This window comes from Lolium rigidum, chromosome 6 (genome assembly GCF_022539505.1).
Source record: "Lolium rigidum isolate FL_2022 chromosome 6, APGP_CSIRO_Lrig_0.1, whole genome shotgun sequence".
NCBI classification, from domain to species: Eukaryota; Viridiplantae; Streptophyta; class Magnoliopsida; order Poales; family Poaceae; genus Lolium; species Lolium rigidum.
The window spans coordinates 46,158,216-46,174,981 of NC_061513.1; the positions used below are offsets into that span (position 1 = coordinate 46,158,216).

Below are 16,766 nucleotides of genomic sequence, written 5' to 3' on the forward strand. Positions count from 1 at the left end.
GTACCGCACAGTGCCAGTATCTCGCGTGTGATTAATTAAAAACCACTGACCATGCTGTCCAAAACCTCTCGCAATCCAGGCTCGGACCGGTCGAACTAATCAACCAAAACAATGCAAAGAAAGAAAATCTGAAAGAGAAGCTCGCGCGCGCGTACACTAGCTAGCTAGCTAGGCCGGCCACCGGCCAGCATATGCTAGCTCGCCTCGGAGTATGATCATCCAACGGCGGCCACGGTCGGCGTACGCATGCGCCTGCGGAGCGAGCTTGGTATCGTAGCTACGGGATGGAGGGGTGGATCACATGAGGAGGCTCCGGATGACGGCGGCCTGTTCGGCGGTGACGGCGTCGGAGGCGAGCAGCGCGGCCAGCGTCTCGCTGAGGTCGTCCACCTCCCGGTGCAGGCTCCGGATGTAGGTGCACGTCTCCTGCAGCACCCTCGACGCCGGCCCCTGCGACAACCATACTTCAGCAAGAAAGAGAGTAACCATGAAGCCATGCACGCATATAGCTGCTATTCTAATTACCCTTTGAGCGCCATTGCGGGCCTGGGCGTCGGGGAGCAGTGCCTCCAGCTTGGAGAGGAGGTCGGAGATCTGGTCCTCCGAGATCGATCTCGACGATGACGACGACACCGAGGTCCCCGCGCGCCGCGAGCGTGACCTCCGGCTGCTCGACGACATGCTCGCACTTGAAGAAAGCTAGCTAGCTCGATCTGAGGGTACGTAGCAGTGTGAGCTAGCTGATGAGTATGGCTTGCTAGCTAGGTTTTTTGGTGGAGGCAGTTGCAGCGAGCTGAGGTATATATAATGGCCACGGTGTGAGGATAGAGGGGAGCAAAAAGGTAGCAGTAGCGGAGGCCGGACGGAACGGAGGAGGTGGCCGCAAGATCAGAGGGCAGGATGCTAGCTAGGAGGGAGGGGCGGAGGGAGCTACCGATCGAGCTAGGGAGGGAGAAAGCGAGAGTCCTAAATGCGTGACAAGGAGAGACGTGGTGACTGGTGAGTGGTGAGTGGTACTAATAGACTATACTAGTAGCGGAGGTGAAGATGATGTATGCGTGAGCACTGAGCGGCAGTGTGCGGCTGAATCTGATGGGCATTGAGTGGGCTTGGGCCGTGGGGCGTACAGTACTAGTATACCCAAGATCGATCGAGTAAATGTTTGTTTACTTTCGTTGTTTAGTCGTGCGGCCTCTGGATCTGTCTACCCTGTGTGCGGTCTACATGGGGGAGTGTGGTTTCGCTAGATTTGCATGATGAGCTCACATGCATGCAAGGGCATCCATGCATGTGTAGATTAATCAGCCGTCTGCATCTTGTAGTACTTCTATGATCATAGATTAATCACCCATCCGTGGGGAAGACCCAATTGGTGAAAATAAATTGGTTTCACTTGGTTATAAGATAGATCCTTGTTCAACTCTGTTGTGTTGCACATAGAGTACTAAGTTCAATTATAATCACATATTCAGCTATCTTCTGGTACATACATGATATCATAGGGAGAAACAAAATACATTTTTTTTATATAATTCTCACTCCTCCGAGAGTTTCTTATTTTACCTGATACCCCGGACTATGAGGTAACAAAGATCCATATTTACATTTGTTACCTGGTTGACGCAAAATTTGGTGAGTGGGATCGATAGGTTTTAGTGAATGAGGAAGTGGATCGTCCTATGATCGTCTTGGATCCGTAGATTCCAGTGAATAAGGAAGTGGATCATCCTATAATCGGCTTGAGAGAGTCTTTCTCTCCTCAGGCAGTTTCCTTTCAAACCAGACAAAGCCAGGGGGTAGAGAGTGAATATGGCGGCACCAATGCTAGATAAGCCACCGAAAATGAACACCGACGTGCATGTGCCTTCCAGCGGCACTGGCGACAATACCAAAGACAACAGTTGAACTCAGCATTGCCTTTTGGCCGCTCTCGCAATATATTGAGTTTGAAACTTTAGAGATGGAAGTTGTGTGTGACTGAGCAGCACACACGCCTCGCACCACCGGTGAGCAACAGTTGGTTGTCAAGGCGGAGTGTTCGCTCTAATGTGCTCCTCCGTGTGGTTTTCATGTTGTTCATCTGCATGGCATCCTTGCACTCACCAGAGCCAGTCATGTCGTCACTAAAGACCCTGCCTCGCGCCACTACCCCTTTCAAGTTCTTGTAGGTTATGCATCCCTTCCTCATGCATTATACGATGAAGTCCGAAAGGCAACACTACTTATGAGTCCATGGCAAAGACTCCAATAGAAGTGGAGGCAATGATGGAGATTGGGGAGATCGGTCGGGATGGAGGTGGCGCAGTTCTACCACCCCAACCCCCAACCCCACCACACACACAATGAGGAAAGAGAAGAGAGTGAGATGAGTACGAAGGTGAAGGCTGACTGAAACTGAATAAAAGCCAAGACACTTCTTTAGTCCATGACATGTGGTACGTGCTTGTGAGATTCGCGTCAACTGGTTAGTTGTCGCGATTATATGTTTTTTTTGTTAGTCATTGCCCCTAGGGATCACGGTATCAATTAAACCTTCCTAGAGCTGCGGGTTTTTTGTTAGTACAACTCCATAGATATGTATATTTGTGAAATTTCCTCTTCTTAATCTCTGTTGTAATTTTGACTATTGCTTTCTCTTATAACATAGCATTGCTGCGAAGAAAATTATAATAATGTTATTGGATTTCGGGTACAAACTAATGCATACCATTCTTAAGTTCTCCACCTAATAAGTTTTAAAAGCAAAACCCATAATCAATGTTTTAAAATTTGTCAAAAACATCATCTTTTTAACGCGAAGGAGTAACCTAACAGACATAGCCTTATACAGTACTTTTTAGTTGAATAAACAGAACCTTACTTAGATTGGGTGTGGCTGTGTGTGTGCTTCCGTGTGCTGTTGGCTTAGGCCCATGGATGCAGGAGTTTCAAGACTGTTTACACATGATTTGCCTGGCTAACAAGGCTAGCCGTGCAGGGAACATCTAGGGACGCTGGAAGATTCGTCTAGGGTTGCCCCAAGCTGTGTAGGGAAGGGAGAGCGCGGAATATTAAAACGGTCTTCGCCAACACTTTGTGGACCGCAGAAATGCCAAATGCTGGAGCCGGAGATGCCGTTTTGTCGCTCCACGTAGGCCATATTGGTCCTGCTCAATTAACAAATATTTCTGGTTTTGAAAAAAAAGATTAACAAAGATTTCCAACAGGCTTACACCACTTGTGGTACTACTAACGTGACATGGTTCATGGCGATTGGCTGGCTGGCTAGCTTGCCTCGCGAGGATCACAGAAAATGGTCTCCAGGAAGATCCAGAAAACTATAATCATTTGGACTGTACGGGCAAAGAGTTCCCATTATAAAAATCTACCAACTACCATCATCGGATGCGTCCTCTTGGTATACCCAATCATACTACTAAACGTCTGATCGGTTTTCTACTTTTCTACATGTAATAGGTTCTCTACTAGAGTATCCAAGACCATTCGATATGGTGTTTTTCTGGAGAGTGGTGTTTCGGAACATGGGTGCACATGCTCCCACTATTTTGAAATGCATCTTACACGGATTTTGAACTTCAGAAAAATTGAAACAAAAAATGTGTACGTACATCTTCACGTGCTACACGCTCACAAAGTCGTTTCATAAAAAGTCGACTTATTATGTGATGTGTGTAAAAAAGACCAATTTCAGTGCAAAAAATAATGCTTTTCACAAGATAAATTTTCTCTTTTTTACATAGACCATAAAAAATGTTGGTTTTTTGTGAAACTTGACGAACGCACATATATTATCGGGATGTACATGTAGAATTTTTGTCAAATTTTTTTGACACTTTGCAATATGATTTTTTGGTAGAGGGAGCATACGCACCCGGGAGCCGAATTGAATTTTCGGTTTTTCTGCAAAAACCGTTGCTGAAACACTTGCAAAAGAAATTATATACGTAGTATAGGGAAAGGCATATGTACATGTAACTATGTAAGTGTTGATGCTTGAGTTTAAGATTCATGTACATGTGCCTTTCAAAAAAAATATCAAGACAATACATTGTTCAAAATATAATTTGAATATTTTGTTTTATATCTAAGTTATATTTGGTCATATTTTTTACTTATTTTGTAAAATTGTATGTGGAACTTATTTTAAGAATTTTCAAGATGCACAAATACCGAGCAGTGGGGACTTTGTGATCTTGGGAGAGCATGCTTCCTTTATTTTGAAAAAAAAAATCGTAAACATCCAAAAAGTTCAAACTTTATCTAGTTAATTTGTAGATGTTAGAATGTCCATTTTTTGTGGAATATTCTTTGATTTTTCTATCTATATGAAGAAAACAAAAGTGGGGCTCAAAATAGCATTTTTAAGATTTGAAAAGTTGTGGGATTTTTAATTTTTAGACATACTCGCAAATAAATTAAGATTTTCATGAAATTGGAAATCGAGAATCGAACTTGACTCATTTGCACGATTGAGTTTTATGGTGATTGCAAAAAAAACCATGAAAAAGGAGTAGGCCATCCTAAGCAAACTTCATAGTTTTTTTTCAAATATGTGGCATCAAAATTCAAACAACCACCGTTATTTGTACAATAAAACACATTCTCATAGGCACGAGCTCTGTTAGTAAAGGAAGAAATGCCAGGAAATTGCCAAAAGAAAATGTATAGCTCCTAGGTGCTTTTGTCCTTAATTACTTTCTCTTTCGCAAAAAAGTCCAATAAAACTCCATTATGTTCTTTGTTAATAACTCGGTTATTTTGATGTTCATTTTTAAGAAATGATGTGTATTATGTAGAAGAACGCACGCGTGCGCGCACATACACAACCATTGAGTAATAAGATTGACGACGCTATCTATGAGTACCACCTCATATTTGATAGGTACAACACCAGTAGCTAAGGCATCCGCGATGCACTCACAATGAGGTCGCAAAGCTCTAAACCCTGGCATGTAAAATGATATTACAAGTAGAGTGAGAACAGCGCCACCGCCATAGGAAAATATTGGTTGAGGTGTTCTTGGCAACTATGACATGTAGCGGAAGGTGACTGTGGGAGACTAAGGCATTTGTGTCTCTTCTAGATGCCTACAACATCCCCTCCCCCACCCCCACCCCCACCCCCCAAATCATTGCGATGGAGCAAAGATGTCAAGGAGCTATGGTAGAGCTCCTTAACTTTGTGTATCATAGATACACTACGCCGCCCGCATGACACGCTCCCATATGACAACCGTGGGGGTAGGAAAAGAAGAGGTGATTCAAGGTATCACCGATGCATCCTAATACACATGCAGGTAATTAAGGGGATAATGTGTGGACATCAAAGTAGGAAACTACTAGGTGAGCGGCACCGGTGGCACAAATAGAGGAGCTGCTTACAATGGTTGGGCACGGGGAATGTCTAGATGAAGAGAATACCTCATCAAGAAATGTGATGGTGACCGCACGGTGTAGGCACTCTTGGTTGTAAAGGGGGCCATAAAAGAGTTCGGTGTAGTTGTATAGTGATGAACAATGTCGAAATGATTGGAATCTACATATTTAGTGATCACAATGATTGAAATGATTGGTATCAACATGTCGCATCCTTGATTAGCGGAAAAATCATATGTCATTTACAGAGACAGAAGGAGGGTGTGTGATAGTCAACTCTAGGTCCAATGGTACACCCAGGAAGAAATATAGGGAGTAAAAGTTATGGCGCCTAGGGGACGCCCATAGCGAGGCCACAAAGCTCGAAACGCGGTCCTTCAAAATTTATTTGCAAATAGAGGGAGAGTAACACCGCCCCAATAGGGGATCGTTGCTTGCTATGTTGCGGGAAACTACATCAGGTGACATAAATTCGTGGCGGAAGACCGTGGCGTTGTCGCTCATCTAGATGCCCCCAAGGAACCCTAATTATAACCACAATGGAGCACAGACGTATTGCGGAACAAGGTAACAATGATGCTGAGGAGTTGTCATGTAGCTCCTCAACGTTAGTGGTCACCGTCAACCTGCCAAGTATGACATGTTCCCACACGAATATATAGGGGGCGAGAGAGAATACAAGAGCTGTCGTTGAAGACTGGCTGGCGGAATATTGTGTTGGTGGTGGAGTGGAGCACTTTCGAGAAGGTACCGATGGAAGAACTGTTGATAGTAGCTAGGTGTGAAAGGTGGCCGAGATGAAGAGGGTGAATTCGCCAAGCGACACGGCACTTGTGACCACGACGTAGGCGCCGCGGGTATTAAAGGGGGCCACCGAAGATTTCGCTATATACTTGTCGAGTGATTGACAATCTCAAAATGATTGAAATGATTGTAGTCAGCATATTTCGTGATCACAAGGACCAAGGAGGAGCCGAATACTATTTGTCGGGCGCAGCCAACAGCAGCTTATGGGTAGTCCTGATCTTTCCTAGAACGGTGACCTGAAACCATGACACAACGTCAACAGTGACGACACATAACTCATGGATGAGTGTCACGATATATATGTGTGTGACTGTATCAGTTGCCAAAACGTCTACGAGTTGTAACTACAAGTTGCACGCATGCAGGCCTAGGCCGCAGCTCTGTTTCTCTGTCCTCTGTTATGTGAGGTGCATTATACTTTTTGTCAACTTCTACAATAGTTCGGGATCCTGCTCGCAAAAGAAACTTTACACGGTGACATTTTTCTCCTTGCGCAAGCTGCTCCTATAGCTGCTTAATTAACCCTTACTGTTTCGTGTCCGTTGAGATGATCAATCGAGAATCGTGTAGTACCGGTTGGAGCGTCGACTCCGTAGTGCGTACGTACGAATCTACCAGCCATTAGACGACGACACACGCTCGGCAATCATGGCGCAGGCTTTGTCCTCGACTGCATGCATGCAAATTCGCACCTCCTGGGCTAACGACGAAACCAAGCAAAGCGAGTACTTCCTGGAGAGCCCTGGGGCAGAGAGAGATAGAGCACCCTGTAACATGGCGCAATAGACGTTTTGTCCCCAGCTCAATCGATCGGTCAAGACGAAGACCGACAGAACCAGAATCTCTCAGCTCTCAGGAGGGGAAGAGATCGTGTGATCTGGACCACGCTGGTTCGACAAACCGTAGCTCTCCGCTAATCATCTCCCTGGTACCTACGGGATAGGTCGGACTGGATACGTAGTTGGATCGGATGGCAGCTGGTGACCTGATACCTTGACCATACATGTATGCAGACATAATCTCCGTTGTCTCGACGCTGGCGCGCACATGACCAGGTGCTTATCCTGACCATCGCAGCCAACGACCACGGCGTGCAGCACGGGGTACGCCTGACGGCGCGCGCGGCAGGATATGTTATTTCCGCCGGCGCGCACGCGCACGGGGCGGTGGAGCTAGCGGAGACCGGGGCGTCGGAGCGCGCGCCGGGCGGCCAGTGCGGACGCCGTCCATGCATGGCATGAAGCGGCCGCTAGCGCGGCGATCGGGCCGGCCACCGACCGCCTAATATCGTCGTGCGGCGACGACCGACCGAGCGGGCGAGCACGGCCGTGTGTGAAGGTGCAATTTTGAAGTACTCCCTCCCTCTCTTCCTATTCAGGCGGCGCACACGTTTTAAAAAGTTTACATTTGACCATTAATTCGACCAACGAACTATAAATTATACTACTATGGCATGCATGTTGTATCATTGGATTCATATACTTCTAAAGTTTCTAATGGTATATTTTTTATAATGTAAAATATGTATTATTGGTCAAAGCTCAAACACGTAAAACGATGGTGTCATTTGCATTGGGACGGAGGGAGTAGTACATGAACCATATCTGTGTGGTCATGCCCTACCATCAAAGCCTAAACTGATGGAGAGAGATGGACAATATATTTCAACACTCCACACAAAATTCAATCAAATGTATGAATTGATGGAGATAGACGAGCAATATATTTAGTATTGGGATGCTAGAGTCCCTTTTCCTTATAATACACCCTGGAATGTGCATCGCATATCATGGAAGAGGTACCAAGTGGCAACTTTACAACGCCGGCTAGGCAGGGACAAACACCGGGAAGGGGGGTTGCCCCCCCCCCCCGGTTGGGATTTTGTGAAGAAGAATTGTCAGTAGAACTCCTAATTCTTGCTAACTTAGTCAAATCTTGACCCCTCGCACTAGTAGGAAAAAGCCTACCAGCCGCGGGCCGGTGCCCGCGACTGGTAATACGCCAGTGGTATAAGCTACTAGTCACGTGAAGTACTAGCAGTGTGTCGCTCCTGCACGCTGCCATTAGCCTTAATGCAGCGTGTGGGCAGCACGCTACTAATAGTTCGTGCTACTGCTCGTGTGTCGTTTTGCATGCTGCCATTGTGTTATAGGGGTATGAAAAATCGTTGCATGCTGCCATTATTATTCTCCATTTTTCATTTTTTTTACGCATGCCAGCTTATTCCAGCTAACGTGGCAGTGTATGAGCATAGCATAACTCTTTACTTGATCCACATAACACGTTCATATATACACACGACATGCATAACAATTTGCAGTTTTAAAAATCACAATCAACGTTTTGAAAGAACGAAGATAATTTTTTTGACTATATATAACACAGATTGTTTCATATATTTGCAACACATCTCATGCAGGAGGATTGTGGAACGGTCCAGTGGGAGTAACCACTTGTTGTAATAGAAACACACACATGTGGTCGGCGAGCTTTGTTAGTGTTAGATCCGTCAGCTCCCCCACATCCAACATAGGTTGCGAGGTAATAAATACGTATGATCAAAAGAGGTACAAAATATGAAAAATACATAGTAAAAATAATATAGAAGATGTTTGCATATCAATTTAAATGTCTTATTTCCCTGCATTTTGCTTATTACGAAATTCATATGATAGGCAACATAGAAACCACATAACATGGATCCTTCTAGCTGCTGGTGGCACTGAGACATAGAACATAAAAATTATATACTTCATATATTGTTCAATAAATAAATCACTTACTAGTATAGCAAAACTAACCGGGACAAACATGTTATGCTCTAGTGATGCGTAACTGATTTTCTCTGCAAATCTAAATAATATGAATACCATAAAATCATTAGAATAATATAGACGATATTAATTTATATTATGCGGATGAAAGAACAATCATCTATAAGTTTCTTTGCATCCGTAAAATTTCTCGTCCGATTGCTTAGGTAAGAATCGAAATAATAAACTTGGACATCCAATAGTGAGATACAAATAAGAATTCAGAGAAAGCTAAAATTTAAACTAGTTAGTTGCATAAATTCAAGCAAATGCGTAAAAAAGATGCATAAGTAGCTATATTTTACCTTTTATTATAGGTCCACATGATTAACTTGTTATCTTTGAAAGCCAGATCCATCACATGGGTAATGTAATTCTCGACCATGATCGCGTCTGAATCAATTGACTGTCTCTATGAGGGTCTACGATGAGTACTCTAATGTTACTGACCCTGGCTCTCGTATAATTGAACTTACATAAACAAAATATTTTTCAGTAGCAAAGCTACACATAGCTACTACTGTCATCGAGTCAACTATATACTCAGAGTGTATAGCATCTCACTATGCTGGCGTAAATCTCTCGAAGGTTTATCAGGAGATAGAAATCCTCCCAATTGTCTGGAATTTTTTTGCGTAGTTATGGTAGAAGTGTTCGGATTTGAACTTAACCATAACTCCAGAGGTTTGCTCCGATATAGGCTTCTTAAAATTATTGTCATGGTAAGCCACCAAAACTGATATAATAACGTTGATAACCCACAAGTATAGGGGATCGCAACAGTCTTCGAGGGAAGTAAAACCCAAATTTATTGATTCGACACAAGGGGAGGTAAAGAATACTTATAAGCCTTAACAACTGAGTTGTCAATTCAGCTGCACCTAGAAAAGCACTAGTAACGAGGGTGATGTGAAAGCAGCGGTAATATGAAAGCAATAGTACACAGATAACACGACAACGTGTAGCAATAACACGAGGCGATGGCACTCGGAAAATAGTTGATACTACTTCCAATGACATATAGAACGAGTATATGATGATGAGAGATGGACCGGGGTTCCCAGCGATCTACACTAGTGGTAACTCTCCAATAACAAGTGACAAGTGTCGGGTGAACAAATTACAGTTGGGCAATTGATAGGATTGAAATAGCATTAAGACAGAACATCAAGATTATTAATTATGTAGGCATGTTTTCCATATATAGTCGTACGTGCTCGCAATGAGAAACTTGCACAACATCTTTTATCCTACCAGCCGGTGGCGTGCCGGGCCTCAAGGGAATCTACGGGCTATTAAGGTACTCCTTTTAATAGAGCACCGTAGCAAAGCATTAACACTTGGTGAAAACATGTGATCCTCATACCTACGCCTTCCCTCCAGATTGTCCCAATTTCGTCACTTTGGGGCCTTTGGTTCCGGACATAGACATGTGCATACAACTTGTAAAACATATCTATAATTTCTTATGTTCCATGCTACTTTTATGATGATACTCACATGTTTTATACACATTATATGTCATTATTATGCATTTTCCGGCACTAACCTATTGACGAGATGCCGAAGAGCCGATTCTTTGTTTTCTGCTGTTTTTGGTTTCGGAAATCCTAGTAAGGAAATATTCTCGGAATTGGACGAAATCAACGCCCGGGGCCTATTTTTCCACGAAGCTTCCGGAAGACCGAGGGAGAAACGAAGTGGGGCCACGGGCGCCGCCACACTAGGGCGGCGCGGCCTAGAGGGGCCTGGCCGCGGCCCTGGCGTGTGGGGCCCCTCGTGACTCCTCCGACCTGCCCTTCCGCCTACTTAAAGCCTTCGTCGCGAAACCCTCCGTACCGAGAGCCACGATACGGAAAACCTTCCGGAGACGCAGCCGCCGCCAATCCCATCTCGGGGGATTCGGAGATCGCCTCCGGCACCTGCCGGAGAGGGGAATCATCTCCCGGAGGGCTCTTCATCGCCATGATCGCCTCCGGATCGATGTGTGAGTAGTTCACCCCTAGACTATGGGTCCATAGCAGTAGCTAGATGGTCGTCTTCTCCTCATTGTGCTATCATGTTAGATCTTGTGAGCTGCCTATCATGATCAAGATCATCTATTTGTAATGCTACATGTTGTGTTTGTTGGGATCCGATGAATATTGAATACTATGTCAAGTTGATTATCAATCTATCATATATGTTGTTTATGTTCTTGCATGCTCTCCGTTGCTAGTAGAGGCTCCGGCCAAGTTGATACTTGTGACTCCAAGAGGGAGTATTTATGCTCGATAGTGGGTTCATGCCTCCATTAAATGCAGGACGGTGACGAGAAAGTTCTAAGGTTGTGGATGTGCTTGTTGCCACTAGGGATAAAACATCGATGCTTTGTCTAAGGATATTTGTGTTGATTACATTACGCACCATACTTAATGCAATTGTCTGTTGTTTGCAACTTAATACTTGGAAGGGGTTCGGATGATAACTTTGAAAGTGGACTTTTTAGGCATAGATGCATCTTTGGATAGCGGTCTATGTACTTTGTCGTAATGCCACTGATTAAATCTCATAGTACTCATCATGATATATGTATGTGCATTGTTATGCCTTCTTTATTTGTCAATTGCCCAAGCTGTAATTTGTTCACCCAACATGCTATTTATCTTATGGGAGAGACACCACTAGTGAGCTGTGGACCCCGGTCCATTCTTTACATCTGAAATACAATCTACTGCAATTGTTCTTTCTTGTTCTTCGCAAACAATCATCATCTTCCACACAATACAGTCTAATCCTTTGTTTACAGCAAGCCGGTGAGATTGACAACCTCAGCTGTTACGTTGGGAGCAAAGTACTTTGATTGTGTTGTGCGGGTTCCACGTTGGCGCCGGAATCCACGGTGTTGCGCGCACTACACTCCGCCGCCATCAACCTTCAACGTGCTTCTTGGCTCCCTCCTGGTTCGATAAACCTTGGTTTCTTTACGAGGAAAACTTGCTTCTGTACGCATCACACCTTCCTCTTGGGGTTCCCAACGGACGTGTGTTAATTGCACGCATCAAGCTCTTTTTACGGCGCCGTTGCCGGGGAGATCAAGACACGTTGCAAGGGAGTCTCCACTTCCAATCTCTTTACTTTGTTTTTGTCTTGCTTTACTTTACTTTATTTACTACTTTGTTTGCTGCACTAAAACAAAACACAAAAAAATTAGTTGCTAGCTTTACTTTATTTACTATCTTGTTTGCGTTCTCTATATCAAAAACACAAAAAAAATTAGTTACTTGCATTTACTTTATCTAGTTTGCTTTATTTACTACTGCTAAAATGAGTAATCCTGAAGTTGAAGTCCGTTCGTTTAAGCAACAAGGTGGAGAAAGCTTTAAAGATGCTTGGTATAGAATTAGTGATGCTCATCATAGGTGCACTAAGAAACACTCCACTTTATCCTACTTAGGAACTTTTATGTTAGTATATCTAGTTGGAATAGGTATGTTCTTGATACTCTTTCGGGGGGTAATTTCCTAGGTACTCCTGCTTTAGAAGCTAGTTGCATCATTGAGAGTCTAGTTGGAATACCACCTGTTAATGAAACTAAAATTGAAATCTCTCTTGAGGACGTCATGAAAAAGTTGGAAGCCATAGAGAAAAATCTTCCAAGTGTTGAGACTAAGCGGGGATATTACTTGATAATACTGATAAACTTGATAAATCCCTAGGAGGAATTAATGAAAGAATTGCTATTTTAGAAACTTGTGCTATCCATGATAATCAAACCCATAGAATTGGTAAACTTGAAGAAGCTATGGGAACATTGGGATCAACTTTTTCTTCTCTTAAATTTAAGGAGAAAGCTTATGTGGGCAAGGAGCAAAAATTCATGTATGTCTCTAAGGTGCCTAAGCCAAAGAATTATTATAAGCCTAAAATTGATAAAACCCTTAGTACCACTATGGGAAATTTAGATAATGGAGCATCTAAGGTACCCTCTGCAACAAGTTTTGTTTGTGAGAAATTTTTTGATGTTAATGCTTCATCTCTTGATAATACTTGATTCACACTTTCTGCGCCTAGCTGAAAGGCGTTAAAGAAAAGCGCTTATGGGAGACAACCCATCATTTTACTACAGTACCTTTGTTTTATATTTGAGTCTTGGAAGTTGTTATTACTGTAGCAACCTCTCCTTATCTTTATTTTATTTGCATTGTTGTGCCAAGTAAAGTCTTTGATAGTAAAGTCAATACTAGATTTGGATTACTGCGCAGAAACAGATTTCTTGCTGTCACGAATTTGGGCAGGGTCCTCTGTAGGTAAATCAGCAAAATCTGCCAATTTACGTGCATGATCCTCAGATATGTATGCAACTTTCATTCAATTTGAGCATTTTCATCTGAGCAAGTCAAGTGCCCCTGGAAAATTCGTCTTTACGGACTGTTCTGTTTTGACAGATTCTGCCTTTTATTTCGCATTGCTGTTTTGCTATGTTTGATGGATTTCTTTGTTCCATTAACTTTCAGTAGCTTTGTGCAATGTCCAGAAGTGTTAAGAATGATTATGTCACCTCTGAATGTATGAGTTTTCAATTATGCACTAACCCTCTAATGAGTTTGTTTTGAGTTTGGTGTGGAGGAAGTTTTCAAGGGTCAAGAGAGGAGGATGATACAATATGATCAAGAAGATTGAAAAGTCTAAGCTTGGGGATGCCCCCGTGGTTCATCCCTGCATATTTCAAGAAAATACTCAAGCATCTAATCTTGGGGATGCCTTGGGCATCCCCTTCTTCATCGACAACATTATCAGGTTCCTCTAATGAAACTATATTTTTATTCAGTCACATCTTATGTGCTTTACTTGGAGCGTCTGTTTGTTTATTTTTGTTTTTGTTTGAATAAAGTCGGTTCCTAGAATTCTTTGTGTGGGAGAGAGAGACGCTCCGCTGTTTCGTATGAACACATATGTTCTTAGCTTTATTCTTAATGTTCATTGCGAAGGTTGAACTACCTCGTTCATTGATATATGGTTGGAAACGAAAAATGCCGCATGTGGTAAATGGTATAATGTCTTGAATAATTTGATACTTGGCAATTGTTGTGCTCATATAGATCATGTTTAAGCTCTTGCATCATGTACCTTGCACCTATTAATGAAGAACTACATAGAGCTTGTTAAAATTTGGTTTGCATGATTGGTCTCTCTAAGTCTAGATATTTTCTGGTTGAGGTGTTTGAACAACAAGGAGACGATGTAAAGTCTTATAATGCTTACAATATGTTCATATGTGAGTCTTGCTGCACCATTTTATACTTGAGTTTGCTTCAAACAACCTTGCTAGCCTAGCCTTGTATTGAGAGGGATTCTTCTCGTGCATCCAAATCCTTGAGCCAAAAACTATGCCATTTGTGTCCACCATACCTACCTACCACATGGTATTTCTCTGCCATTCCAAATTACATTACTTGAGTGCTACCTTTAAACTTCTATTCTTTGCCTTTACAATATATAGCTCATGGGAAATAGCCTTAAAAACTATTGTGGTGAAGAATATGTACTTATGTATCTTATTTCTTAATAAGTTGCTTGTTGAGCGGTAACCATGTTTGCGGGACGCCATCAACTTTTACCTTTGTTGAATATCATGTGAGTTGCTATGCATGTTCATCTTGGTACGAAGTAAGGGCGATTTTCATGATCAAATGGTTTGAGTATGCATATTGTTAGAGAAGAACATTGGGCCGCTAACTAAAGCCATGAATCATGGTGGAAGTTTCAGTTTGGACACAAAACCTCAATCTCTTAGGAGAATATTATCTGTTGTTGAATGCTTAACCATTAAAAGAGGATTCCATTATATGTTGTCTATGTTGTCCCGGTATGGGTGTCTAAGTTGAGAATGATCAAAAGCGAGAAATCCAATGCGAACCTTCTCCTTAGACCCTTGTACAGGCGGCATAGAGGTACCCCTTTGCGACACTTGGTTGAAACATATGTTATGCAATGATAATCCGTGTTAATCCAAGCTAATTAGGACAAGGTGCGGGCACTATTAGTATACTATGCATGAGGCTTGCAACTTGTAAGATATCTTATACATAACACATATGATTTATTACTACCGTTGACAAAATTGTTTCTATGTTTTCAAAATGAAAAGCTCTAGCACAAAAATAGTAATCCATGCTTCCCTGCGAGCGAAGGGCCTTTCTTCTACTTTATTGTTGAGTCGGTTTACCTATTCTTTCTATCTTAGAAGCAAACACTCTGTAAGCCGTGTGCATTGATTCTTACCATGTTTACCTATTGCACTTGTTATATTACTTTGTGTTGACAATTATCCATGAGATATACATGTTGAAGTTGAAAGCAACCGGCCGATACTTATGTCTTCCTTTGTGTTGTTTCAAAGCTTTCTACTAAGAATTTATTGCTTATGAGTTAAGCTCGTTATGCAAGTCTTATTGATGCTTGTCTTGAAAGTATTATTCATTAAAAGTCTTTGCTATATGATTCGATTGTTTACTCCATTATCTTCATCATTGCTTCGAATCGCTGCATTCATCTCATGTGCTTTACAATAGTATTGATCAAGATTATGATAGCATGTCGCTTCAGAAATTATCCTTGTTATCGTTTACCTACTCGAGGGCGAGTAGGAACTAAGCTTGGGGATGCTTGATACGTCTCAAACGTATCTCATAATTTCTTATGTTCCATGCTACTTTTATGATGATACTCACATGTTTTATACACATTATATGTCATTATTATGCATTCTTCCGGCACTAACCTATTGACGAGATGCCGAAGAGCCGATTGTTGTTTTCTGCTGTTTTTGGTTTCGGAAATCCTAGTAAGGAAATTTTCTCGGAATTGGACGAAATCAACGCCCGGGGGCCTATTTTTCCACGAAGCTTCCAGAAGACCGGAGGGGAGACGAAGTGGGGCCACGGGGCGCCGCCACACTAGGGCGGCGCGGCCTAGAGGGGGCCCGCGCGGCCCTAGCGTGTGGGGCCCCCGTGACTCTCCCGACTCCGCCCTTCCGCCTACTTAAAACCTCCGTCGCGAAACCCCCAGTACCGAGAGCCACGATACGGAAAACCTTCCAGAGATGCCGCCGCCGCCAATCCCATCTCGGGGGATTCAGGGAGATCGCTCTCCGGCACCCCGCCGGAGAGGGGAATCATCTCCCGGAGGTCTCTTCATCGCCATGATCGCCTCCGGATCGATGTGTGAGTAGTTCACCCCCGGACTATGGGTCCATAGCAGTAGCTAGATGGTTGTCTTCTCCTCATTGTGCTATCATGTTAGATCTTGTGAGCTGCCTATCATGATCAAGATCATCTATTTGTAATCCTACATGTTGTGTTTGTTGGGATCCGATGAATATTGAATACTATGTCAAGTTGATTATCAATCTATCATATATGTTATTTATGTTCTTGCATGCTCTCCGTTGCTAGTAGAGGCTCTGGCCAAGTTGATACTTGTGACTCCAAGAGGGAGTATTATGCTCGATAGTGGGTTCATGCCTCCATTAAATCCGGGACAGTGACAGAAAGTTCTAAGGTTGTGGATGTGCTGTTGCCACTAGGAATAAAACATCGATGCTTTGTCTATGGATATTTGTGTTGATTACATTACGCACCATACTTAATGCAATTGTCTGTTGTTTACAACTTAATACCGGAAGGGGTTCGGATGATAATCCGAAGGTGGACTTTTTAGGCATAGATGCATGTCTGGATAGCGGTCTATGTACTTTGTCGTAATGCCCTGATTAAATCTCATAGTACT

At 43.0% G+C, this 16,766-nt stretch overlaps 1 protein-coding gene across 1 annotated transcript; it reads right to left on the bottom strand.

Moving 5' to 3' along the window:
• Positions 1-297: 297 nt before the first annotated feature.
• LOC124662553 (transcription factor ILI1-like) lies at positions 298-681 on the bottom strand. The gene is made up of 2 exons (XM_047200377.1): positions 526-681; positions 298-450 (listed from the first exon to the last, which is right to left on the bottom strand). Exons 1-2 carry the CDS (start codon positions 679-681, stop codon positions 298-300), a joined length of 309 nt encoding a protein of 102 aa, XP_047056333.1.
• Between the last annotated feature and the right edge of the window lie 16,085 nt (positions 682-16,766).